The 26334-nt window shown below is 37.3% G+C and overlaps 1 protein-coding gene across 2 annotated transcripts; it reads right to left on the bottom strand.

The window, feature by feature from the left end:
* Positions 1-445: 445 nt before the first annotated feature.
* Positions 446-25670, bottom strand: LOC117780627 (protein Wnt-4). 2 transcript variants are annotated; one of them, XM_034617234.1, is made up of 4 exons: positions 24884-25670; positions 1848-2346; positions 1559-1786; positions 446-1131 (listed from the first exon to the last, which is right to left on the bottom strand). In XM_034617234.1, exons 1-4 carry the CDS (start codon positions 25567-25569, stop codon positions 886-888), a joined length of 1659 nt encoding a protein of 552 aa, XP_034473125.1. In that variant the 5' UTR covers positions 25570-25670; the 3' UTR covers positions 446-885. The 2 variants fall into 2 exon arrangements, with proteins under 2 accessions (XP_034473125.1, XP_034473126.1); XM_034617235.1 differs by having other exon boundaries at positions 446-1128.
* Between the last annotated feature and the right edge of the window lie 664 nt (positions 25671-26334).

Below are 26334 nucleotides of genomic sequence, written 5' to 3'. Positions count from 1 at the left end.
TATCACAATTATTGCAATGACAAAACGCATTTTGTTGATAACTAAATACTTACTGAAAGATTTCTTAAAATAAACAAACCTGGAAACCTTTTTATATTCATAAATTGCGAATGATTTCAGCTTTTTTTTTTAACAGCTGTCGTATGTGGGGCACAAAATGATGTATATTAAAAATCAATATATTTATATAAAAGTGTCTGCTTTACGTTTCCCAAAAGGCTTAATTAATGAAACACCTTTGCTTTTATGTGAAACTTTTTATTTTATTTCATTTTCATATATTTGTTTTTTTTTTGTTTATTTCCTTTTTTTTTTTTTGGTTTGCTTTTATGTTTAAATACTTATTAAAATTGTTTTTGTTGCGGTGTGTTAGCTTCTGCATTTTGTTGTTGTTCGTATGTGTAATTGGTGTGTGTGTATGTGAAATTTTTTTTTGGATTTTTTACTAAATGATGTTTTTGCAATTTTTTTTTACTTTTCTTCATGGTTGCGACGGCAGCTAACTGTTACTACATATGTAATATAGATGTAAGTAGTTGTATGTGAGTGTGTGTGTGTGTGTGTGTATGCGTGTGAGTATGTGTATGTGTGTCTATGATTTTGTTGGCTTTAGCTTAGCCTTCATTCTGAGCGTTACTATCATGTTTATCATATCATTTTCATGTTGCTTATCATTTCATCAAAATTGTTTAAGTGAGGAATGGAAAAAATACAAGCAATAATTATAATCGAAAAGAACTTTACAAATTACATTTAAAAATTACAAAGAGAGCTTTCTATGTTTGTAGTGAGAGAGTGAGATAGAGTTAGAGATAGAGATAGAGAGCTAGAAATAGATAGTTAGATAGCGATAGAGATACAGAGGGACTAGATGGACCCTCCCACTTATTTACAAAAGTATTTATCCTCATAGTGCTGACAAAGGTCACAGATCAAGTCACAGCAACGTCCATTAATGAATCGACAACGACACTTTTCCACCTGCTTAAACACACGGGTGATGTAGCCACGCCCACAGCATAAATTCGCACAGTTGTCGGGATGCAGACACTGGCGATCCTTGGTGACCGAGCAGTAGGTGGGCGAGGTCTCCAGATAATACAGTGTTGTGTACTGCGATTGTTGTTGCTGCTTCAAGGAGAGAGTTGAACGAAATTTTGTTAGTGGAGAAAATTGGTCAAATTTTTTGTAATAATCTTCATTAAAATTACTAATATGTACTACAAAATTTGGGAATTATTTTAAGAGTACATGACATTTAAATTGGAGCAAAACTTATAAAGGTAAAATTGAAAATAAATAATAAAGGTTCTTTAAAATCAATTATACATATTTTAATGAAATAAAAATTGTATTATATTTTGAAGAAGATATTGTTTGAAAGTAATTTTTACAATATGAATATAAAAAATTTTCCGATTGTTATAGTTACAAGTTTTAAATTTAACAGGACTATGGAAAAAAGGTCGAAATGTTTGTAACATCCATTTTTCGTTGTTTTTGTAATTCTTATAAAATATTCGGAGTTTGCATGAGGTACTGGTAAATAAAAACTTACTTTCTTGCGTCGCTGTTTTGGTTTTTTCATGCGACTCGATGGCGCCTGACGCATGGTTCGCTGGTTGGGGGCCTTCCTAATGGCCTGGTTGTACTTCTGGCGTAACAGTGTGGCCGTAGCATTAAAGTCAGCCATTTTCTTCCAGCAGGTCTTCATCGAACAGGAGCCAGAGACGCCATGGCACTTGCACGTGTCCTTCATCAGCGTGGAGACAGCTTCGATGCCAACCTGTTTGTTAATTGTAACATTTGTAATGATTGTCATTTTCATAAAGTAACATTGAATCTACCTCAGAGTCATGTCGCAATATCTCGGTGACTTCGTCTCCATCGCCGCCGCGTAGATCGAGAAAACTGCGTGTTACCCGTTTGCCATGCTTCAGATTATCGTTACAGCCGCCCCACTGAAAGTCCTGATCCACACGGTTCTGCTTACGTGGTCCGCAACTGCATTTGGTCATCCGACCCTCGGCACAAGCCCGGGCTATCGAGTGTGTCATCGCAGCTGCCGTGAGAGCGTGCACAAATGCCGTCTCCTTGTAGAGCTTCTTGAATATGTTGCGCTTGCCACGTGTCTCGATTGAACAGTTCCAGCGATCGTATCGAAACTGATCCTCACAATGGGTGGTGGCCAATCGTCGTGCCTCGCTTAGTGTTCCCGGCAGACCTGTCTCCTTGCGGCACTGATGATTCTGCCGTCGCGTGGCAGGCATATAACGACAGGGCCCACCCACCTGACCTTGGGATGTGAAAACCGCCATGACTGTGTGCTCCGAAATGAAATGCTCGCTGCAGGAAGACAGAAATGGTGTACATTATTAAATTAAATTCGACAAAAGGCTAAATTCATATGTATAAAATTAAATTAGATAACTATTTATTTACCAAGAATTGTTTAATTTACATTTACCATGCCTTAAATATCAATACCATCGAGTAATGACACACACTACAAAATTGCTCCACACTTAACGAAATGGCTTTTATTATGTATCACAACCTATAGCTAATTTTCGCACCATACACAAATGAAAAGTAAGTAAGTAACTGAAATAAGTAGATATAAAGGTGAATTCATTTTAATTAAAAATTAATATTTCGAAATTCGAGAAAACTCTAACAAAAATTCACTCAAATCTTCCAACCTCTTGCTAAAAATTAAAAAAATTTTTTGAGAAAAAATGTACTTTTGTTTATTTTTCCTTTCCAAAATAATCAAGTATAGCCAAATAAAATATGTTTGATATATATACAAGCTTTTTATTTATTTTTGAGAAACTGTTGTGATGATAATGATCACACCTCTTTCACCCCATGAAATGTAACTGTTGATGTAACATAACGTTGCCAAGCCCAAAAATCGTTTGCTTATCAGTTTTCCCGTTATGCAGTTTCTCAGAATTGCGTAAAAGTTAACACAGAATTATTAAGAATCTTTTATTCAACTATTTATTTGGTCTTTTAAAAAAGCCGAAGTCGTAATACACTCTGATTTTATAATGACGCTGCTTTGCCGCACTTCCTGTCCAACTTTGGGAAATGAGCCGTCTTTTCGTATCTGATATGAGGGAAATCTTAAATTCTCATAAAATTTAAGTGCACCGTAAATTGGCGTATGAGTAACGATCAGAGTATTTCTTGCCTATTTCCATCTCCGTTTCTGTTTCTTTTTTTATTGGTGCCACGGGGCATTCAAAGCCACCGATTGCCTCAGTTTACCTCTAGCTCTTCCCATTTCAATTATATTAATTTGCTTCCCCCTACCACTAAATCTGCTGTCCAATTTGATTTCGACTTTATGCCTCTTAATAATTTTTGTACATCATTTTTGTTGTTGTTGCGTGTGGGAAAAATCGCGTGCGTTTCTAATGCGAAATTAATTTGCCAGATTTTCGCAATTAATTAATTAATCAAGTGCTTCCACAATGTTTACAGCTTGTTCGACTTCGCACCACACGAAATTTGTTTGTATTTCGGACCGAGCAAATTTTTATCTATTTATCTCCCGCTGTTTTATTTCGATATTTGACGTAGTTTTCGATTTGATCAAATTATCATTTCCATTGGCCAATTGAATTACTCTTACCAGATACGAGCACACTCGTACTTTCTTAGCAACTTTGTTGGCCAACTCTGAAATGCTGGGTGGCCGTGTGAAAGCGGAAATTGTACTCACTCAGTCTATAAAAATTGCAACGATTTTGTTTTGGTGCGAATAACATTTGACGGCTGTCAAATCATCGCGCCACGCTTCACACTCTCTTTTCAGGTGGAAAGTCCTAGCATAAACATGAGAACTATTTCTTGGCAACTAAATATACCTAAAGATTAAGTTTCCACAAATATTGTGCACAATTTAAGCTTTTTTACAAATTAAATGAAGTGCAAAGTTCTCTTGTCCAATGAAATGTTAGGTATACGAGTACTCATATGTACGAGTATATGCGGGTATGATTTTTACGATTGAATCCAGATTGACTGGTGATTTTTATTGAATTTATTTTTTTTTCAAATCTGAAAAGATGATCACAAAAATTTTATGATTTAATGCTAAATTAATGTTCCTTAAGATCATCGATTGCTTGTATAAATATATACTTAATAATTTTAAAAAGCTGTAACATTTTGATGCGAATTTAAGTGAGTGTTAAAATTATGAAATATAGAGGACTTGGATAGAATGCGAGGGGAGTGCTGAGCTAGAGAATGTCCAAAACAATTAACGAATTGAAATATACCGATAGAAAAAAATTGGGAACGTCTATAAATGTTCATAAGTTTCGATAGTTTAAGCCATATAAAAAATATTTAAAAGGTTTTGCGAACCGGATTAAGAAGATCAATTATGTTTTTTTCTGAATTGTTTTCCCATTTTCTTAATTTTTCTTGCATTTATTAAAAAGTTTCCTAATTTACAAGAGAATCTAACTTAAGATTTTGATTAAACTTTAATTTTTCACAGTTTAGGTATCCAGCTAAAATAATAATAATAATTATTAATAGTTAAATTATTTTAATATAATGTTGATATGATATGCTCTTTCCAATGTTTATTTTATTTACTCGTATACAGTTGTAGTTGTATGACCTTTTCGAAGTCCACTATGATGTTTTTGATTTAATACTTGCCAATGTCTCAATCAATCAGTATTTGTATATTTATCTATTATATCAAAGCTACAAAAATTTGACGCAGCAAGAACAACAACAATAAAATAGTCTTAAATGACGGCTCAAAGCTCATGTAAGTCGTTGTGTAAGCTTACCCACTGTTTTTGTCGTTGTTGTTGTTGTTGCAAGTGCAAAGCAAAGCGCATTAGTCAAAGCCCACACATGAGAAGCTTCCCCTCTTCCTCTGGCATTCTCCAACCCCCACCCCCCCTTGCCACACCGCTCATGTTACCCACTTCAAGTTGGTTAATGTGTGTCGCCTTTCGGCATGGAACATGTGGAATTACCAGCTCAGCTTCTGCTTGGAGGCGGAATATGTTAGGGGGAGAGGGAAGTGGGGAGGTGTGTCACTTAATCCTTTTGACAAAACGTTTACATGCGAAATGAAATACAATTAGCAATGCAGGTGGGCGTGGTCGTGAGACAGAGACAGAGACAGAGACAGAGACAGAGACAGAGACAGAGACAGAGACAGAGACAGAGACATAGACACAAGGAGAGGGGACAGAGGACAGACTCGGGATTTGTGTGCACTTTAATTTCACAAATTTAGCTGCCAGCAATTTGTATCTTTGAGATACAAAGTAGATGAAAGCTATTAAAATGGCCACAGAGCAAAACAAACTGAAAAATGTTGTTGTTATTGCTGTTGTTGAAGTTGTTGTTGTTGATGTTGTTGTTGTTGTTGTTACTTAGGCAGGCCAAACAACGAATTGATAGGCAGACAGACGGATGTGTGCCAGCAAACATGCGAGAGCCAAAAGAAAGGGCGAGTAAACGGTAGAGAAAGAGAGAGATAGAGAGCGAGAGAGAGATAAAAAGGAATAGAGAGGTAGAGTGAGGGGTACCATAAAACAAAAGTGTTGATGGATATTTTCCTCGTGTGCTGACTGACTGACGACAACGGCATTGAAGTTGTGCCTAGCTGATGTTGTTGTTATACCCTGTAATCACAAAACAATTGCAAGGAAACGTAACTGAAATGTGCCATCGGGTTGAAAGTGAAAACACCTTTTAATATTGTAGAAACAGCCAGCAAAGTAATTGTTTACACTATGAAAATAATCACATATTTTTATATTTATTTTTAAAAATAGTTACACATTATTGATTTCATTATTTTAACTTTTTTTGTTTTCTCTAAGCACCAAAATATTTTGAAAAAGTTTATTCTTTATTCTTTGTTTTCTAAGAATTATATCACAGGGTAACTTTAAGTCAAGTACTGGCGCATTAATTGACTACACTTAGTCATAGTTGTTGTTTCTGCTGCTGCTGCTGTTTGAATGCTACGCATTTGTACAGATTCATCAAATTTTCAGAAACGTAAAATATTCAACATTCACACACACAGACACACACACACACACATGTGTAAAAAAAAAATCCCTTTGTGCCGTGGCAAAAGCATTTTATGGACTTACAGTTTAAGTCGCCACAGCAGCCAAAGAGCATAGCAAATGTGCAACAGCCACAGCCACAGCAGCAACATCAACTCCAACTGCAACTGCAACATCAACAGCAGCAACATCGGAAAGCGATTTGAAAGTAGTTCGAAATTGAAATCGACACACAGTCATAAAATCTTTTTTAAGTAGCATAAGCATATGAACTGGCTGTGAACCGAACTGCATCTCTCTCTCTCTCTCTCAATCTATCTCTCTCTTTCTCTCTCTCTGGGTTTCTTTCATTCATTTTTTATGGACTTTTTACCATTTTATTGCCAAAACATAAATGCAGCTGATAGCAGCTTCTACTCCTCGTTGCACTTTATTTATAAAACGTTGCACGGGCTACCAATTTGTGGCTATGAGATGAGTTTATATGGTATGGATATGAATGTGGATATGGAAATGAATATAAATATGGGATGCTGTATATTGTGGTATGGCGTTGTATGAGTTGGAAATCTTCTCTGGTGGCGACTCTTTATTTGTTTGCTTTCTTTGGTCATTTGCCTGTCACATCATTTAAAAGCAAAATTTCAATTAAAACGCCGAGTGCAATCAATGCAAGTTCGAGGCACTTGCAAATTGAAAATTGAAACTTAATCGCATTGTTTTGTAATGGGAAATCGCAAATGCCTCAAAGGCGCATCCATTTTCTGCTCATGTGGGAAATTAGCCAACAGTGCACGACAGTCCCCAAGATATGCCACATAACATAACACAACATATAGTCGAGACAATTCGAGACGAGACCAAACGAAACGAAACGAATCGAGTCTCCAAACAGAGTTGATTACGATATTCGCTTGGGTTCGTTTAATTGATGGGTGCCTATAGGCAATGGCGCTGCAGAATCCATTAATTTCGAATGGAGGCTAATGAGGCGTCTGTTGGTTGAACATCTTCTGTCAATAGCTATACTGAATACTCAGTATCAACTTTATAGATATTAATGAGCATTGACATTTTTGTTCATTTTTTATAGAGCAATTATTTATCTAACAAAAAGATTTAGAATTTAAATTGGGCTCTTATCCTTGAAGAACAATCTATTTATTAATCGGTTAAGCAAATATTTTGAATTACAGATTTTGTTTCTTTTTAAATAAAAATTTATATTTTAATCTTATTTAGAATTTTTTAAATAATAATTAATATTAAGGCATAAAAAATGTTTTATCATATAAATCATAAATATAAATTATGTTAATTTCGACTTGAATATGGATTTTTGTGTTTATTTATTTAGTTAAGATTTGGTAAAAAGTTAGGTAAAATTCAAAAAAAGAAGAAATTCAGATTTCTTATACACTCTTTCCGATACAAAGATTATTAAAATTTTTCTAAAAAATAGATACATATGTTTTTTTTTAAATTCCAAAACAAGTTTATATATATATATTGTTAGTAAGGAACAAATATTTAATAAGAGAGACAAATTTAGATACAGTTGTAAGTTTTGTTGGAAAAAGAAATTCCAAATAAAACTATTAGAAAATAAAAATTCATCTATTATTTTTTTATAAGAGAAGAATTCTTCATTTTGTTGAAACAGTACTATCATTAACAAGAGTTTTGTTTTAATACAATATTTAAGTCTTATTATTTGGATTATATTGATTTTAAAGCCGTCTGAATCCTGATCAAAGTATTATCTTCAACGTTATAATAAAAGCTGATAATGTAAATTTTTTGATATATATTTAAACCTGTCTGTCTGCGTTTTAAAAGCTTCAACTTAAGTGTGATTCAAAAATATGTTTTAATTTTAATCTCATTCATTGCCCTCGTTTCGGTAATTGCCAGTGAGAATGTCGTTGCTCATTGTGAAAGCATTTTGTCCATATATCATTTGTTTGGCCATCTGTTTTGGGGCAATCCCCAATCCCCAATACAAGCAGCTTAAGAACAGCTTCCATCCATTCTGAGATCCCATGGCTACCTTTGTCTCAGCTGCAGTCTTTGCTTTTCTCCCTTTCCTTTACAGTTTGAGTTTATTTTTGAGAGCCAGTTTTGCGACACAGCAAAAAACACTTTGAAATGCGTTGTAAATATGCGCTTAAGCTGTTAAATTGCAAGCCGGCAACAACAGCAACAACAGCAGCAACAGTCGCTGACAGGCCAAAAATTGCAAGCGCGAAACCGCAAGACAAACGTTCGCCTGTGTTACGCCCCCCGCCTCCTGTTATGCCCGCCCCCCAGGGGGAGCAACAACAACCCCACGTTCCATTTATGAGGGAGGTTGTTGCTCTGCTGCTGCTGCTAAATGCTGATGTATGAGCAACTGTTGTTGTTGTTGCTCGATTTCGACAGCGTTAAAACATAAAATATGCTGCCTCTCATAGTCATTTCCGCCCCCGGCCCCACCTTCATATCCCGTTCCAACTTAGCCCATGAATAATGTTGCAGTGGTGTGGGAGTTATGGCAGCAACAGTCGGTGGTTGTTTGGCTGTTGCTGTTGGTGTTGCTGCTGCAGCGGCGCTTCATCATAAAAAGCGCATCCTTGCCACCGTCCAGAGGAGTTGCGCTCAAGATTATGGTCATCAATTTTGGCATCAAGCGACGACGACAAACAGTTGTAACCGTAAACATTGTCAGCTGCTGTCCAACGTACTTCTCCCCCCAGCAGCAACAACAACAACAAGAACAGCAACAACAAATGTGCCCCTCGAGAGTTTGCCAAAAGCAAAAACTGGAGAAGGGGAAACGTTAAGGCATTTTTATGGGCTGGCTCATAAAATTTGTGCACGGGATTTGGTTGAACAGTAAGTAGACAACAAAATGACGTCGCCTGCTATTTTTTTTTCATCTCGAATTTTTAATAAAAGCTGCGGCAAATGATTAAAACCGGCAACAGCAGCGATGGTAACAACAGCAACAGCAATAATGACAACAATATCGACTGCGCAGTAGCAACAGCAATCAATTTATGCCCACCCAGGCAGACTTACTCGCTGCCAGACAATACGAGGGTCGCTTCAGCACTTTAGCATAGTTTTCTAATGCTCAAATTGCGACTCCCTCTCTCTCTCTCTCTCTCTCTCTCTCGCTTTCTCTCTTGCTCTCTTTTCTTGTGTTTTTCTTTCATTTTGTGAATTTATTTTCATTTTGAAGCATTTTTACGGCTTACTTAGGCAATGTTGTTGTGTTGTTGCTGCTGCGGTTGCAACCTCGTCGTTTATTTACTCGAAACGCTTCTTGCGGCAAACAAATCCAAAATGCAAGCAACGTTAAAGTTTATCATTAAGCTGGCACGTCCAAAAATGCCATGTTGCTGCTACTACTGCTGCTGCTACTGCTGATGTTGCTGATGTGCTGCCTGCGTGTGCGCCATAAAAATGCAATAAAAATCTTTACGACATTTTTCGCCCTGCAACCCTCCTCACACAGCATTTGTACACTTCACACCTTGCCAACGCATCTTGGTCGCTTCCTTCCTGCCCTCAAGTTGCTGATGTTGCTGCTGTTCAGCAATTGCTGCTGCTAACAGCGCCGCATCTGGCGAGTAAATTTAATGCGACCACTGTTGCCAGCCCCAGTTCGTGTATTTAACGCCATTACCGTAGCTCATTTGCCACGCCCACGCCCGTGTTGCAGCTGCTGCTGCCGCTGCTGTTGCTACTGTTGCTGTTAAAGTTACTATTGCTGCTGGTCACCCGCTGCTTGTGTCATCAGCAACGTTTTGTTTGTGCTGCATAAATTCGCAAGGTTGTTATGCTTTTTATTGGATTTTCATGCATTTGACAGCTTCATTATCAATATGTGCTGCAATTGCCAGCAACCGCAACAGCAATCAATTCTGTCACTAGCAACAACATTGCAGCGTTGTCTTTAGCAGTACGCAGATTGCTTGTCTAGTTTAGTTATATTTTTGCTATTTAGTTACAATTTTTTTATGATTAGCTTTCACATAATTTATGTGCATGTTGCTCTAGTGCGACGCCAGCAACATGTGCACCACACTAATTGCCACTTTTGATTAATTTTCTAATGATTAGATATTGTTTACAGTAAAGTTACTCACAGCAACTAATATGTCAAGCAAACAGAAAAATTGACTAGAATTTCTTTGCCCACAGCAACTAATTCTTGTTGCTGACCTCAACAACATTTGCCTTGATTTAACACACAGGGGATTTTTCTATGCAATTGTTATAGCTACCCCTGAGCAATATCTATTCACTTAGTTTAACCATTTAAGTTTTTTGCTTTCCTTAGGGTTTCGTTTTTAAAAGTGCCCACAATTAGTTTCATTATATAATTCAGAGTCTCTCAATCTACACTTTTGAATGGGTTTGCCCTTTGGTTATTTCAACGCTTCCGCTTTGTTGCGGCTGCTTGTTGTTGCTGCTCAGCACAGCAGCAACATTCATTAGCCGTTATTGCCTGATGCTGCTGCTGTTGTTGTCGGTGTTAGTGATTGTGTTGGTGTTGCATTGAATACATTGCCAAACTATTTTTCAGCTAATATTAGCCATTGTTGTTGGTTGCTGCTGCTGTGGATGCTGCTGCTGCGTACTCGTATTTGTTTCTGCTTCAGCGGCATTCCGGCAATTTGTCTGCATTTCATTTCCAACAACCGCATTTCGTTTGCTGTTATATTCTTTCCTATAATTCTGTTGCTTGCCCTCTGCATTTCCACAACAATTTGTTGTTGTCCCTCGTCCCTCCCTTTCTCTCTCTCTTGCTCTTTCTCTCTTCACGAAATATTTATCAGGTAATTTCTGAATGAAGAAATTCTTGTCAGCTTTCTAATAAGCAATTCTCTCCTGCAACTGCTGTTGCTGCTCCTCCTTTTGAAAATTGTTGTTGTGATTTAATATCGTCAGTGAGCATTTCAGATATTTATGAGACCTTCTACTCTGGCCACTTGACATCTTCCTTACCTCTCACATTATACAAACGTATTTATAGAAATGTCATAATATTTTCATGCTGTTTTTCTTTAGCTGCCGCAATCGCTTTTACAAGCATAAGCAATTAAATTAAACTGCTGGAATTTGGATTGAAAATATCTCCTCCTTCCACCTCCCACTCTCCCAGAGCATTTCATCAAAATTGACAACACATACAATTTAAATTCATTTTCAGTACGATTTTTTTTTTTATTAATGATTAATTTTCTTGGACCAAGTTTGGTTTAGATGCTCAGACTTAAAGTCAAGGGACAGAAAGAGAATGGAAGAGATAGAGAGAGAGAGAGACGCATTAAAATTAAATAAGAGCATCAACAGCAGCATCAACATTAACATTAACGCAAAACGCAATCAACATTAAAACTTTAGCTGATTTTGCTGTTGGTTTATGCGTGCTCTGGATATTTCCGCTTACCAAGAAGGGTGTTGGGCTGTAGGTATGTAAGTATTTTAAGCGCACTTTTATTTGCCTTCATAAAAAGCCCAACAACGTTGTATGGGCCAGCGATAAGAAGGCCAAAATGCGTTTCGCATAAAATGCGTTTTTATGACCATGACGAAAATGCGAAACGCACCCAAATATAAAGGCGATCCCAAAAGCTGAGTAAAGGGCAAAGGGCGTGGTATGTGGTGAGGGGGAGAGGGGGAGAGAGGAGTGGGGTGAGGTAGGTATATAGGGGAGTCATCACGTCATTCTCAATCCATGGGAATGATGTATTAATGGACGGTCACGTAGAGCACATAAGAGATGATGTCTAAAAGCAACCCTCGCAAAAAGTTGCCCATTAAGGCAGCAGCATCGTTGGCCTTGTCGATAGCATCGAGTAAGTACTCAGAGACAGAGTGTAAGTGTGCAGTATGAATACTGAGTATGAATATGAGTACTCGTACTTGTGGCAGTTGTTGCAAGTTTGACTGAAAAAATGCCTCTTCAGTTGCTCATTGAGTGCTAATTAGGCAAATGCCCTCCCCACAAATTGGGGCCAAGTTGGCGCCACATACACACACATGCACACACAGAGATACACACCCACACATCAGCTGATCGAGTGTATGTATGTATGTATGTGTGTGTGTGTGTGTGTGAGCTTGAGTGCTTTATTTTCTAAACAAATCAAATGCTGGCAAGCGAGCATTCAATCAGCCAAGTTGATGTTGCTGCTGTGAGGTGATAAAACAAGTTCATGTTGCTGCTTGTGGCAGCTGCATGGATTGTTGCCACTTACAGTACAAGTGCGAGCAATCCATACATATATTTCAGCTCTTGTTTTGTTAGGTTTATAAACCAAATTATTCGCTAAATAGTTAAAGACTCACATCTTTCGCTTTCTCACTCCTATTTAAAAGCATATTTCAAATCATTAAATATAAGAACAGCGCCAATGAATTGAAAAAAAACAACTAAATATGAATTTGTAAACAATTTTAAAACTTCATTGGCATGCAGTTCAATTTCTGTAGAACTTCTTGTTTGGAATATTTTCGAATTTTTTGTATATTAGTTATGAGTTTAGCACTCAAATATCTTTTGATGTTTGTAGATTCTCATACTCGTATATCAACTAGAAGTGCTATATTTATAAGTACTTATGTAATATAACTACGAGTTCATTGTCTGTTTGGATATGCATTCCATGTGCTAATAAATAGAGTTTCGACTGCATTCCTCAAATACATAAATTAATGCCAAGCTGAGTATTGGAATACAACATCTTCTCTTGTTCTCCTAGAGAGAGAAATTTTTAAATATATATAAACTTTTAAAATATAAATCGAGTTGAATTTTAATGGAGAATACTTATTAATAGATTATTTGGAAATCCATCTGTGAAACTTATTTTAAATAAGATTTTTATTTGATTGGCATTTTACTAAAATGTATTTTAATTTAAAAATATACTAAAATACACATTTAAATAAATGCAATGCAATTTTACATGAAATAGCAATTAAACAGTTTTTATAATTCAAAATATTTATTGAATTTTTAATAGTTGTAGATTATATATAATTTTTTCTCCTGTTTAAAATGAAAAATCTTCTAGAGATAATAACTATCAAACAAATTATTGAAGTTAGTATTTACAGAAGTTCAAGTAAGCTTTAATGTAATTCAATTACTTTAATTTATTTATGTTGAATTGTATTTTAATTAAGAATGGTATTTACCAAGTAAATATACTGGTACTCCAAGTTGGGTTATTTCAAATAATTGAATTTAAATTTAAATAAAAACTTTGAATATAAATCGAATTCAGAATGAGTAGTTAATAAAAATTAATAGAATTTATATATATTCAATTTATATATTTTCTGCATTTATTATTATTTGTAGCTTTATCTTTATCTGCGATTGTAGCACATTCTATTGGACACTTCCGTTATTGGCTGTCTGGTAAGTAAATATCATAAGTACATAACTCAGCATTGAGTGGATGCTACAGCTGTGTGGCAGAGCTTTAGTAGAGTGAGGGAGAGAGGGAAAGAGAGATAGATAGAGAGAGAGAGAGAGAGAGAGAGAGAGAGATATGTGTTGGCATCCCCAATCCGTTAGCAACTTCCGTTTGTTGTATGCCGCATTTCGACACTCCAACAAATTTAAGCCAAACAAATGGACAAACAACCGAAAAATGCAATCCAATTTGAATGTGGCACGCCTAGGGCATGCCTCTGTATGTGTGTATGTGTGTGTATGTATGTGACTGGCTGGTTGCTGCAACAGTCTGTGACCACACAGTTGACTCTGGGAGGTGGCTCGGCATATTTGCTGTGCCTGTCAACGCCAAGATGCGCTTAAGCATTATTAATTGTTTATGAAATGAACTGCGCCGTCCACTAAACAAATGATAATGAGCAGCGAAATATGCAAAACTCTGCCTAAGCAAAGCTACAACATCGACGATCTGTGGCTGCCACAGCAGCAGAGTCGCAACGAGGGGCAGGCAACCGAATGCAGTCACATTCATGCCTCGTCTGAGCATCGACTGGGCAACCAAACAGTCAGCAGGCAATTTTGCATAATTTCCGAAACACATGTTGCCTTCAATCATGCGCGAAGCTGCCACAGCAAGAGGCAAGGGGCAAGCGGCAACAGGCTTTGGTCAGAAAGATATGTACTATAGAGGCACTGGCAGAGACTGAGACCGAAAAGGAGACAGAGACAGAGCCAGAAATGGATAGTGTGAGCCCTCGGGGCACATAGACAAATTGACTAACTGACTGAGACCCGCGACTCGAATACTCGTACTGTTTCGATGTGTTGTGTTGATGATGTTGCATGCAGCATGGGGCATGGGACCCGGGTCTGGCATTGCCCCGGTCGACTGGCAGCTGAAAATCAAGTGAAAATGTAGCGGAAAACATTTTAATACTAATTACAAAGAATTTGTGCCGCCGACGTTTGGCACTTTCCTTTTCATTTTCATTTTCGTTTCTCTCTCTCCCTCTCTTTCTCTCGCTCTCTGTTATAACCTTACACTTGACTTGGGTATAGTAACTAGTTCAGACAATTTGCAACAACATGCGATATGTAAATTATTGGGTTAAGATCTCAAGAAATTTACATTTTCCGTTGATAAAACAAAAATGTGCAGTCTGTAAAATGTTTACGAATGAAGTTTAAAGCACAGCTGAAGAATCGAGTTCATTCAAGAGATTAAACTAACTTTGACAAATTAAATTCTTAGAAGTCTGTTATCATAGATTAATAAGAGTAACTAGATTCGTTGTGATTTTTCGTTTTCCGCTTTTATTATCATTTTTTTCTCTCCATCAAACATTCGGGGCGAATGATCACATTTGTATTGAATCTTAATTTCTGGCCTTATAAAAATGCACATAGCCAATCATCATACAATTTCTAATAAAGAATCAAAATGTGTACAAAATTAATTTGCAGCACATAATTATTTTAAACAATTCGAGTAGATTTTTAAGAATATACAAATTCTAGCCTGCTAATTCTTACTTATAAGATACTTTTTCTACTTTATCCTTCTTTAGGACTACACTGCTTTAGAATGATCAGTCAGTGGATTAGAATAAAGAGTCTTTTGATCTATTATTTAAATTTTCTTCCTAATTTTCCTATCTCAATCTCTATTTGGTTCCATTTTGTGTGTTTTACACCTGTCTTGGTTATACGACTTCGGTTCTAACAACTTGTACAGCACGATCTCTTTCGGTTCCTCGAAATACACACAGCAGTCTGTAAAATGTTTACGAATGCAGCATAAACAAGAATAGAATACTCAAATGCAGCCAAAAGATAGTTTACCTATAAATCAAATGATCGCAATAGCAAAATCAATAAAATTCTATCAAAATTTATATACTTTAACATTTGTTTTTAGAGAAGTTTGCTTTTAAAATATATAATTTCTTATAAATTAAGAGTATAATAATTCAAGCTTTTTTTGAAAGTATTTTAATTTGTCTGTTTTGTCAATTGTCACTTTATTTTTCGCTCAACTTCGCTCTACACTTGGTTCACTCTCACTTTCGGGGCATGCAACGCTCCCCCTTTTTTCGATTTCCGAAAATAAAATGTTGCCACGGTGCTGGCGGCACAGGACGACGACGACACCGTTGATATATGCCGATTTCGACTCTGACTGCATTTTAATTGGAAAAAAGTCGGAACTGGAGCTGTGGCCCGTTGCAAGTTGCAGTATCAGCTGCTAGTTTTGGACTCAACCCGTCGGCATTTTCGCTTTAATCAAATCGTTTTATGACAGCTCAAGAAATGCCGACAAATGACACACAAGACACATAAACGTCATTAAGTAAACACAAGACTCGCAGCGAATCCCCCACAGTTGGCAAATGGAACTGCATGTGGGTGAGGGAGAAGGGGAGAGAGAGAGGGAAGGGGATGTATGGGAGGTAGATGAGTTTGAAGTCGGTGCTATGCGGGTGGCAGGTGGCAGGTGGATCGCTTGCTTGACATTAAATGCGTGTTAATTTCAGTTAATTTGGGACGTGATTCCCTTTAGGAGTGCGGCGTGAAAACAAACCGGGCCCAACGAGGGCACAACGACAACTCCATGTCGTCCATGTTCGTATTCATCCATCAACACGCGCCGCGAGCTCCGACAGCGGACGCTTCACTGCATTTGTCAATCAGCGCTTGCTTGGGCCGAATTCAGGAGGGGGAAGAGAAGGTCAGAAGAGAGAGAAGAGAGAGAGAGTAATGGCATCGTTTGTGGCATTTTCATGCTTGTGCTGTAGCCTCAAGGTCCATTTCCATCACTTGTCTCGCGCTTTTAGACTGATCTGATTTCATTTCGTTGCTTCTTCAGCGTGTGGCGCCTTTTTTGCTCTTGAAATTCGCCAAGAGTAGAACAGAGACTAAAATGGATATATGTACTTAGATATGGGAAGTTGGAGTAACTTCAGCTAGAAGATCGTCTTGTGAAGTGCATAGTCATGTTGTGGTAGATGATCTAGAAAGTTGCACTCGTTTTCAAGTGGGTGTGGGATTGCGATAGTTGCCCCCCATGTGTGTGTGTGTGTGTGTGTGTGTGAGTGGGGGGCGACTAATCAAATCACTTGCGTGACTGAAAGAGAAGTCGGAGAAAAAGCTCTCAACTGTAAAAAACTCCTGATTTTAATATATTTATCTTTGATGAAATATTTGTATTTTAAATAATTTTTATTTTTTTGTCAACGTCGTTAGGGTGTCAAAAAATTATATAAAAGATTTTTTAACTTTAAGTGCAACGTACAACATGTTATTCTTTATATAAAGTTGATTTCTATTAAACGTTATTCTCTTTCAACCCACTTATTGATATCATTATATATCCTTTGGTAATCAATTAAAATTAATTTTAATTAAAATATTATTAAAATATTATAGAATAATATAATATCAGAACTTTTTTAATTCGATAAACAATGTATTCTGATTTATCGATTTGCAGTTCATCTATTTTTTAAGGCTTATCCCATTTTTCTAAATAATTTACTTTTAGATAACACTCATATTATATTCTTTGACAATTAACTTGCAATCTCTGCCGTTCATCTTTGATTTAATTTTCTCCTTTATTTCAATTTGTTAATTAAGAAACTTGTATATCTTTATCTGCTTGCATAATCAACTTTTTCTGATTCAGAATCCTTTTGATTTCCATCTTGATTTCTCAGCAATTGTGTATCTGAGTTGTTTGCTTGTAACCAATTGCTGTATCCATTTCATCTTTCTCCGACACGATGACAACAAATTGAATTAAAATACCGAAAATGTTTTTCTTTCTCTTCGAGGTTTTTTTTTTTTATTGTGGCGGCATCTTCAATTCTCTTCACTTCTCACGCGTCTTCTTGCCAGCTCTTCTTTTCTTCATTTCCATAATTGTTATTTCTGTTGTCTGCATTTGCTCTTGTGTCGCCGCCGTTTGTTGTAGTTGTTGTTGTTGCTGTTGGCATTTCCATTGTCGGCAGCTGTGTTTTCAGGGTCATATTGCCAATTTATATCGATCTGCAGACAAGTCTCGGCCACGCCCACAACACTGCCCACGGCCATAAAACACACCCACTGAGAGAAATGCATTTTAACACCTACGCAGCGTCAGTTGACACAGCAAGTGTGAAGTGTGAAGTGTAAAGTGCGAGCGAGGAGGGAGGTGGAGGGAAGAGGAAGCCAGATGAAAGGGGCATAAAGTGACTAACGCTTTGAGCATCAATTAGGCCTTAAAGATCTGTCGAAAGCTGCGACGCGTCTTGACTCTTGTCGCTAATTTGCGCAAATTATGTTGCGGGCCTCTTAAAGTACCGCAAACTGAGAGTCAAGCCGTGACAACGAACGAGGCAGACAACACGACAATACGACAATGCCGGATGCCACATGCCACATGCAGCCCAAGCCCAGCCAAAAGTCCAATTATGTCAACAGCAACCGCAACAGGCGCAACATCAAAGCTTAGCCAGGTGCCACAAGCGGAGTCGGAGTCGGAGCCGGAGACGAAGTCGGAGTCGAAGCTAGAGCCTGCCCCAAGTGTCATTGCCGACAAAGCGGCAACAACACTGACAACAACAGCAACAGTTGCTTGGAACGCCGCGGCCGCCAAGAACCTGGCCAAGAGTCGAGGCTTGCGCTTTTTCTTCTCTCCTCTTCTTTTTGTAGGTTAAACCGTTTAACAGGATGTGACTGCAATTTAACTGTTAACTGCGTGTGGCAAACGCTGCTGCGGCTCACTAAACTTCCCTCTTTACTCCTCCTCCTCCTCCTCTCCTCCTTTCTTTCTCCATCACTCCCTACACTTGCTGCGCCCGCTTTGATCTCTTTGATGTGTGCGTGTGTGGAACGCCTCAAGGTCCGCAAAGAACTTCAAGGTCTCAATGTAGCATCTGCCACATGTGTGTGTGTGTGTGTGTGTGTGTGTGTGAGGGGAAATGTTTGTCTTTGATGCAACTTCCTCAATGCGCTGCCAAAACAGACGCAACTTTGGACCAGACCAGCAAAGACAGTGCACGAGATCAAAGGCAACACCAAAGTCATCAGCAGCAGAAATGAAAGCAGCAGCAGTTGAAGATGCAACCAGAGATACAAGCGCTAAAATCTTATTTACACTGAGATAAACACGCCAGAAATATAGTTAGAAGATAAACCTTTGCATTTGATATAGTTTAATAATATTTGCTGAATTTAATAATTTAAAAAAAAATTACAATATTTTTTTTTTTTTTTATAGCAACGTTTCTTTAAATAAAAACGAGCAATTGAATTAAAAATATCTCAGTTTATATTTAGTTTTAAAAAACTTTATTTAGCATTAAACAATTTTACACTGCCTTGTATTTATAGATACTTTTTCTCATTTTTTAACCTCTTTATTTCTCTCAGTGCAGACTCATTTGCAGCTGCATTAGAGTTTATTTTACTTTTGACACCTTTAACGATCTTTCAACATCGTTGTTTGATTATCGTTTTGCTGAATTGAACGCTTGAATTGCTTTACTTCAATCTCAACCTGAGCTGAGGTTCAGCTTGATTTATCTTCTTTAGATTTGCTTAAGTCATTTTTGGGTTTTTACGCACTTTGCCACATTAATTACATGAAAATGCATTTTACGTCATGGGAACATTCAAAAAATTTCCCAATTTTCATTGTGTGTTTAGGAATACAACCCTCAACAGCAGGAATCTTGCCTGTCTTCAACTTCAGTTTGAGTTTGAGTTTTAGTTTTTATCATAGCCAATTTATGATGCGATCTTTTTTGGACTTCCAGCTGCTTTTTCTATTCAATATTCACTGTTTTTTTTATATTTTCTTTCATTTTATATTTTTTATGGCACAGCTTTGGAAAGCGCACAACAAAGGATGCTGCATAACCCAAATGGGGAAAGACTGAAAACCCCAGTTTATCATTATAAGACAAATACCACGAGCAACGGAAACGTCTACAGGCAGCAGCTGAACCTAGACGGGAACTGAGGGAGGTGTGTGGGAGGGGCAGCTGATAGAAATGAAGAAGTGAAGGCAACGGCATCATAAAACGCAGCCATCAAAACGAGAAAATTAAAAAGTTCAAATGGCAAATGGCAGGCAAATTGTTAGCTAGAAAACGGCTAGAAAAGCAAATTATTACAACTTGGCGACAACGCCGAATGCTTGAATGCACTACTAACTAACTAATGCAGAGGTAAATAAAGTAATTCATTTTGTTTTGTGTAGACAAAAAAGAAATTTTTTAATTTAAAGGGGCAATACAATTTTCAGGAAGTATTAGTAATTAAAAAAATTTGGGCCACACAATAAAAATGTTAATAATAAAAAAATTTTTATAATTAAATTTAATAAAATGAAAATAAAAAATGTAACTATGTAAATGGCTTGCAAGCAACATTTTTCTCTCGAGTGTACTCCGCTTAAATTGGTAATATTTTTATTTTAAATTCCCATTGAAATATCCATTCCCTCCACTATATTAAAAAGTTGAACTGCTTATCAAATAAATACATTTATAAAAAATATATTCGAAATTATCAGAGTTCATCCAATGTTAAAGTTTTATCTTAAATATTAAGATAATAAGTTATATCTTAGCAGTTTTAAATATGCAGCTTTGATGCTTTAATTTTCTGTACAAATTTCAGAAACAAGTGTTGTTGACCATATTTATGTAAAACCCATTTCTACTATATATTCTGTAACTGTCTTAAGCTAATATTCGTTAGACTTTCTTCTAAATTCTTTTATTCGCTGCTCTGCAATTTTAGCACCTTCCTTCATGCGTCACTAACCACTTGACCATGTCGCAATGCCCTTAGTACTACCAAAATGGGAGAGTGAGAGAGAAGTAGGAGTAGTGTGAGTGAGAAAAAGGGAAACAAATTAAATAAAAGACCACAATAATACAGAAAAAAGGAAAAACTTTATGCCTGCAATTTCATTTTGCAAGAGAACAGAAGTCATTCCAGGCTGAAGCTGAGCTGTTGAGAAGCTGAGAAGTTGAGGAGTTGGGAGGTTGAGAAACTGAGAAACTAAGGAGTTGTAGAGAACTGTTCCTCCCAAGCGTCGTCTTCATTGTCGTCGCTGTCGTCGTATTGAGACAAATAAATTTTTGGTGGTGCCACATGGCGATGACTGCAGCAGCCGCAAAATAAAGATTTCCCGCATTTCTTTTTCGCCGGGATATTTTTAATTCTGTGGTAAAACGAAATAAAAAACAAAACCGAAACTTTGCACATAATCGTTATCGTCAATTTGGTCGAAAGGGGATCCACAACCGTTGAAATCATCTGGCAAAGTCAAGAAACACTCATAATTTGCGGCCTGTGTGCAACAAAAGAAAGCTTTTCTTCTGTGTGGAAATTAACATTTTTATGTTTCCGCCAGGACGCCAGACACTATATAGATATATATGTAGATAGCAGAGGCACTATAACTACAGAGAGACAAGAGTTAAGAAGAGACTCCCAATAGGAACTCGCATTGTTAACTTTAAGTTGTTCTTTTGTGCCAAAAAGGACTAGGAAAGACAACAAGCCAAAGGCAACCCGGTAAGTAAGTAAGTTTTAATTACTGTTTGACAAATATTTAACATGTCTGTAGGCATGAGTAGGGGTAGGGGTAGGGGTAGAGGCAAATTCTGGAAGGGTTACGTTGTGTAGACTTACGCACAATTAAGCAGATTTTTGCCGCTTGTAAGGCAAATGAAATCACAGCAGGCAAAAGGATTGACTGAACTGTGAATTCGTAATCTTTGGGTATGGGGGTTCTCTACATTTGGGGTGGCGTTTACCCCTGTAACAACATCATTTTGCGCCGTATAATGTCATAAATGTCTGTTAACAAAACAACAGACGTCACACAACGATAGAAAGAGACAAAGGGAGGCAGAGTAAGAAAGAGACTCTGTAAAACATTATTACATTATTTGCCTTTTGCTGAAATTGAAACCAACCCTGCCCAACTCTAACCCCCCTCTCCCCTGTCCCCTAAACTCAAGCAGCAGCTCTAGTCAAATTTTCGGTTTGGTTTTTTTTTAATTTTACTTGTTTTTTGGTTTTATTTGACTTGGCTACTGGTTGTACATGCCTTCTTCTATTACAGGCACACAACCCTGGGCCGGAGATTAATTGCGACTGCCAAGGGAATGAAGATGAGACAGTGGCAGGGGTAGGGGTAGGGGCAGGGGCACGGGGCGGCGGTATGATGGCTTTGTCCATTGAGTGCCCTGATGGCAATTATTAAATTTTCATTACATCCCCTAATCAGCTTTTCTGCATATTGATTCGTGTAAACAGGAGATGTCCTCGCCTCGTCTGTCTCAGTCTCTCAGTCTGTCCGTCGGACAGTGCGTGCCACATTCGCCTCAATTTGTATTTACATAACTGAGATTGCATTGGCAAGCAAGAATTGTTTAAGCAGGTGTTGAAGTAGTCATGTCCAACTGAGCAGCTTGAGGGGACTATGCAAATTTGAAGAAGTGCATCAAGAGTTGAGCAAGAGCTTAATGAAATAACCTCATTCCAATACAAAAATATTCAAGTGGTTTTTTGCCCGTTTCTCATACATTTTTTTAATTTGTTGACTGATAAAAAATACAGTTTTAAAACATCAAGAAAACTAGGAAATATTACCAGCACCGTTAACCGAAACTACCCACGGAACTGCATCGAAAATAAATTAATTTTCATGAACTGAAACTGGAAAAAAAATAATTTTTTTTTCTGTAAAATTAAATTTTTTAAATTAATTAATTTTTTGTAAATTTAAAAATATCTTAGAGTTTCCATTTAGCTTATCTCGAAAGTATTTTGACTTCTTCAGTTGTTAGTTCAAACGTTTTACCAATTTCAAGCTATCATAGCTTCATCTGAACTAAACCAATTTTGAATCAGAATTTGATAATTTTGATAATGGATTGGCCTCTAAATTCAATCTGAATTCAAATTTATTTCGATTTTATTATTTTTTTTTTATATTTTGGAATTCTACTCGGTAATGACAATGACTTTGGGGAGAACTCTACGAATTTATTTGAAATTATTTATGTACATGCTGGTGAAGTCATGACAATTCATTCCAAATGTAAAGACCTGAACTTTAAGGTAAATTATACAAATTACACTTTTGAATTTTTTGCTGAACATACAACTGCGATCGGAATACAATCTAATAAACCCATGTAGATGTTGAAAAATTCATTAGTAATCCCAATTAGAGTCGTCTTCTAGTCTCAGTCAATGGATCCCTAAGTTAGCCATCATTTGCTGACTTTGCTGTCAATTTGTGCTGACATTTCGAATCAATAAAGTGGCACTTTGCAACTTGCAACGTCAATTGTTCGGGTAACAAACACAAAGAGCTAGTGAGTGAGCAACTGAGAAGCTCATCAGCCAAATGGCAAATGGGTAAATGGCTCCGGTAAATAAGCCGATTAATTGTAATCAAACTGGTCTAACCGGACAATGGACAGTAGACAGTGGTCAGAGACTGTCTCTATCGATTTGTCTGGCCCCGACGACTCTTGGGTCATTGTATGAGAAACTGAAACACTTTCTACCCCAATGCGACATGCAGAAATGCAAAAAAAAAAAAAAAATAGCAACAGAATTAACAAGGAATCAAGCAGCAACTGTAAGTGCAATAATAAAAAAGAGAACAACAAATTGCGAACTCTTTCCCAGTTCTGACCAGGACTAGGGTGAAGTAATTGCAACTGGAGATGGCTTTAAACAGGAGTTGGAGTAGCTGGTTTGTTGTTGTTGCTTGGTTTTGTAATGACAAATAATAACCATTGCCGTGTGGCATGGCCACTGTACGCCGTCGACCACTCCTACCTCTCCGCCCCCTTTTTGTTGTGTTGTTGAGTTGTTGTGGTTGCCGTTGGGCGGGCAAATGAATGTGAAGTGTAAGTAAAATTTACGTGGCAGCCGCCGCAACGCAGCTAATAATCATAAAAAACGTCGGCTCGCACATTTTTCGACAACTGGCAGTCGCGTGGATCGGCCGACGACCAACAACTTAACCCACAGCTCAGTCACAGCCACACAGCCTCAGTCACATACACTCATTCTCGAAATCTACGATCCTTGCCATTAAGATGGAAAATGTTTTTGGCTGACAGGCGCAAAAATCGCAAAGCAAATATAAATAATTGTAGTTTATTGTTTAAACGCGTCTCCGGGGCATGGATCATGCAACAGACTGTAGAGTAGACACTGTTGCCACAACCATTTCGGGTGGTCTGCCGACTATTGCACAGTTTTCACAGTTATTTATTTGACTTGAAGCAGACTGATTTCTGTCTCTGTTTTTGTCTCTGCCGCATTCTCAACTTCAACTACTGCTTGACTCATAAATTCCCAAGTGTAAACAACAATAAATGCAACCATTTGCAATAATTAATACATAAAAACTGTTTGACAAACATATAAAAACAGAGAATTCTATGAAAAATATTTGAAATTTTTTGAGAAAGTCATTTGGGCTAATATTTTTAGTTTTTCCCGGAACTTGCAGATAGCTTAAGTTAGCATAAATTTCTCTCCCCTTAGAAAGCAATGAAGAAAATTTTATAAAATAATTTTAAATGTATGTCTTGGAAAATTTCCTGTATAAAATATTTTGAATGAAATCCATAAACGGACACTATTTTTTATATAACTTTTAAAATTACTATGGTATCGTTGTGTAATTTTCAGAATATATGGATAATAGACAAAACAATTTTAGCTGGAAATCAGTTAAAAATAAAAAGAACTCTCCAAGAAATTTACTTTAGCAAACATATTCATATACATAACATTTTTATAGATATTTAAAATATTGAAAAATGTTAATTAAAAGTAATAAAGAAAGTAAACAATTACCAATGAAAAGTGTTTGCAAGTAAAACAAAAAAAGCTGTACTTCATGATTGAAACATTAAATCTTGTTTTTTATGTGAAAAAGGGTCAAGAGTGATTAGCTGGGTCAGGCAAGAGTTAAGCAAGAGCTCAAGTCAGGCTAGTATTATAAAAATCAGAGAGTGGGAGGGGGATACAAATGTATATAGCTCGTTGTAATTGCAGAGTAAAAGTTGATTTGTGGATGGTTCAATCTGTGGCAGGGAACAACTTGCACCACATCAAGTCAATGGCAATTGGCCTCGAGTCAGAAAATGCCATAAAAATGCATTGGCTACCCCTACCCGAAGTAAGCCCCTTGCTTCCACAAGTGGCAAAAGAATTTGACGAGCTGTGGCAAGTTGAAGATCTTCATCAATTGATGATAAGATTTCATTTGTGGCATGCTGACCAATTAAGCATATGGTACAATAACTGTTAAATTACTCACTAAGGGCTCTGCAGATCCATGCCTCCGCCGCCTGCGCCTCCTGCAGCTGCCACGCCTCCTGTGGCGCCCACATTCAACATTGTTGATCCATAGCCTCCTCCTCCCGACATTCCGGACATTCCTGGCAATCCTTTGTTGCCGATCCCAACCATACCGAGTTTGGCCAATCCAGAAAGCGGATGACCATGCAAGTGTCCTCCTCCTCCGCCTCCTCCTCCATGTCCTGTTACTCCTTGTCCGCCACCAGGCATTCCCATGCTCTGTCCCAATCCATGTACCATGGCCATTCCATTGGCTGCGGGCGCACTTGCCGTGCTGCTGCCCAGGCTGCCCTGTGGATTGATCATTCCTCCACCGCCGGGCAAGGGCATGAGTGAACCACCAACATTACCAACACTACCTGCTCCCAATTGTCCAGTGTTGCCGAGCAGTGTATTAAACAACGTGCTGTTAAGACTTGCATTGTTGTTGAGATGTTGTTGGTGTTGGTGTTGGTATTGGTATTGGTGTTGCTGATGCTGGTGCTGCTGCTGATTGTTGTTGTTGTTGTTGATGTTGCTAATGTGTTGCTGTTGCACATTCGGATTGCTCTCGATGCTCGGCAGCAACAGTTGCTGCTCCTGGCAGCGTCCCAGTCGACAGAGCAACTGCAGCAACAGCAACGCGTTTATAAATGTCGTTTGCATATTGTTATTGTTTATTTTTAATTGTTATCTGCTATCTGTTATCAATTATCAATTATCAGTTATCAGAGATTTTTCTAAATGCTTTTTTGTTTTGGTTACGGCTAAAGTCTACTTTTTGGCTTAATTTTTTGTTGTTTTGCATGCGTGCTGGGTAAGTACTCGTATTTTGTAGTTAATAAATTACTAAATGCTAAGTTCTAATTAATTAAATATTTATTTATTCATAAATTTCAATATACTCAAAAATGATTCTTTTTGTTTTTATTATTAATTACTGGGTACTGTTTCGGTGTATCAAAAAATGTAGTTTTAAATGCTATGATTTATTTTATTTGAGATTATGTTTATTTGATAGTTTCGATATATTGATTTATATGTATATATTTTTAGCTTTTCTCCAATTTGATTTTTCCTGAACTTTTTTGGACTGCTTAATACTTTTTGTTTGAATTGCGCGCATTTAATTTTCTTGGCTTCTACATTTTGTTTTTCTTTTGTTTCGAAATATATGTTTCAAAATTTTTATACATTTTTTCACGTGAGCACTTCAAACAGATTTTCCTTTTGTTTTAATTTTGTTGTTGTTGTTGTGGTTTTTTCACCTTATCGAATGTTGATTTATTTGGTTTAAAACAGCAGCCACCGCCGCCTCCTGGCCGATCCAGTTGGCTTCCTGGAAACGTTTAGAGCTGCTCGATGAACTTGCTGCCGAGGGCGCAACATCAAAAGGCCAACGATTCCAGACAGAAGATCGAGCGCAACGAA

The sequence above is a fragment of the Drosophila innubila genome (genome assembly GCF_004354385.1).
Source record: "Drosophila innubila isolate TH190305 chromosome 2L unlocalized genomic scaffold, UK_Dinn_1.0 4_B_2L, whole genome shotgun sequence".
Taxonomy (NCBI): Eukaryota; Metazoa; Arthropoda; class Insecta; order Diptera; family Drosophilidae; genus Drosophila; species Drosophila innubila.
The sequence above is the reverse complement of the archived record's forward strand: the minus strand, read 5'-3'. Positions and strand labels throughout refer to the sequence as shown.

Bases quoted from the DNA above. Each gene is read 5' to 3' on its own strand.
- LOC117780627 (XM_034617234.1), bottom strand. From the start codon at position 25,569: ATGCAAACGACATTTATAAACGCGTTGCTGTTGCTGCAGTTGCTCTGT. The intron at 2,347-24,883 runs GTGAGTAATTTA...GTCTTCCTGCAG, and splicing joins ATGGATCTGCAGAGCCCTTA to CGAGCATTTCATTTCGGAGC. The intron at 1,132-1,558 runs GTAAGTTTTTAT...CTCTCCTTGAAG, and splicing joins CAAAACAGCGACGCAAGAAA to CAGCAACAACAATCGCAGTA.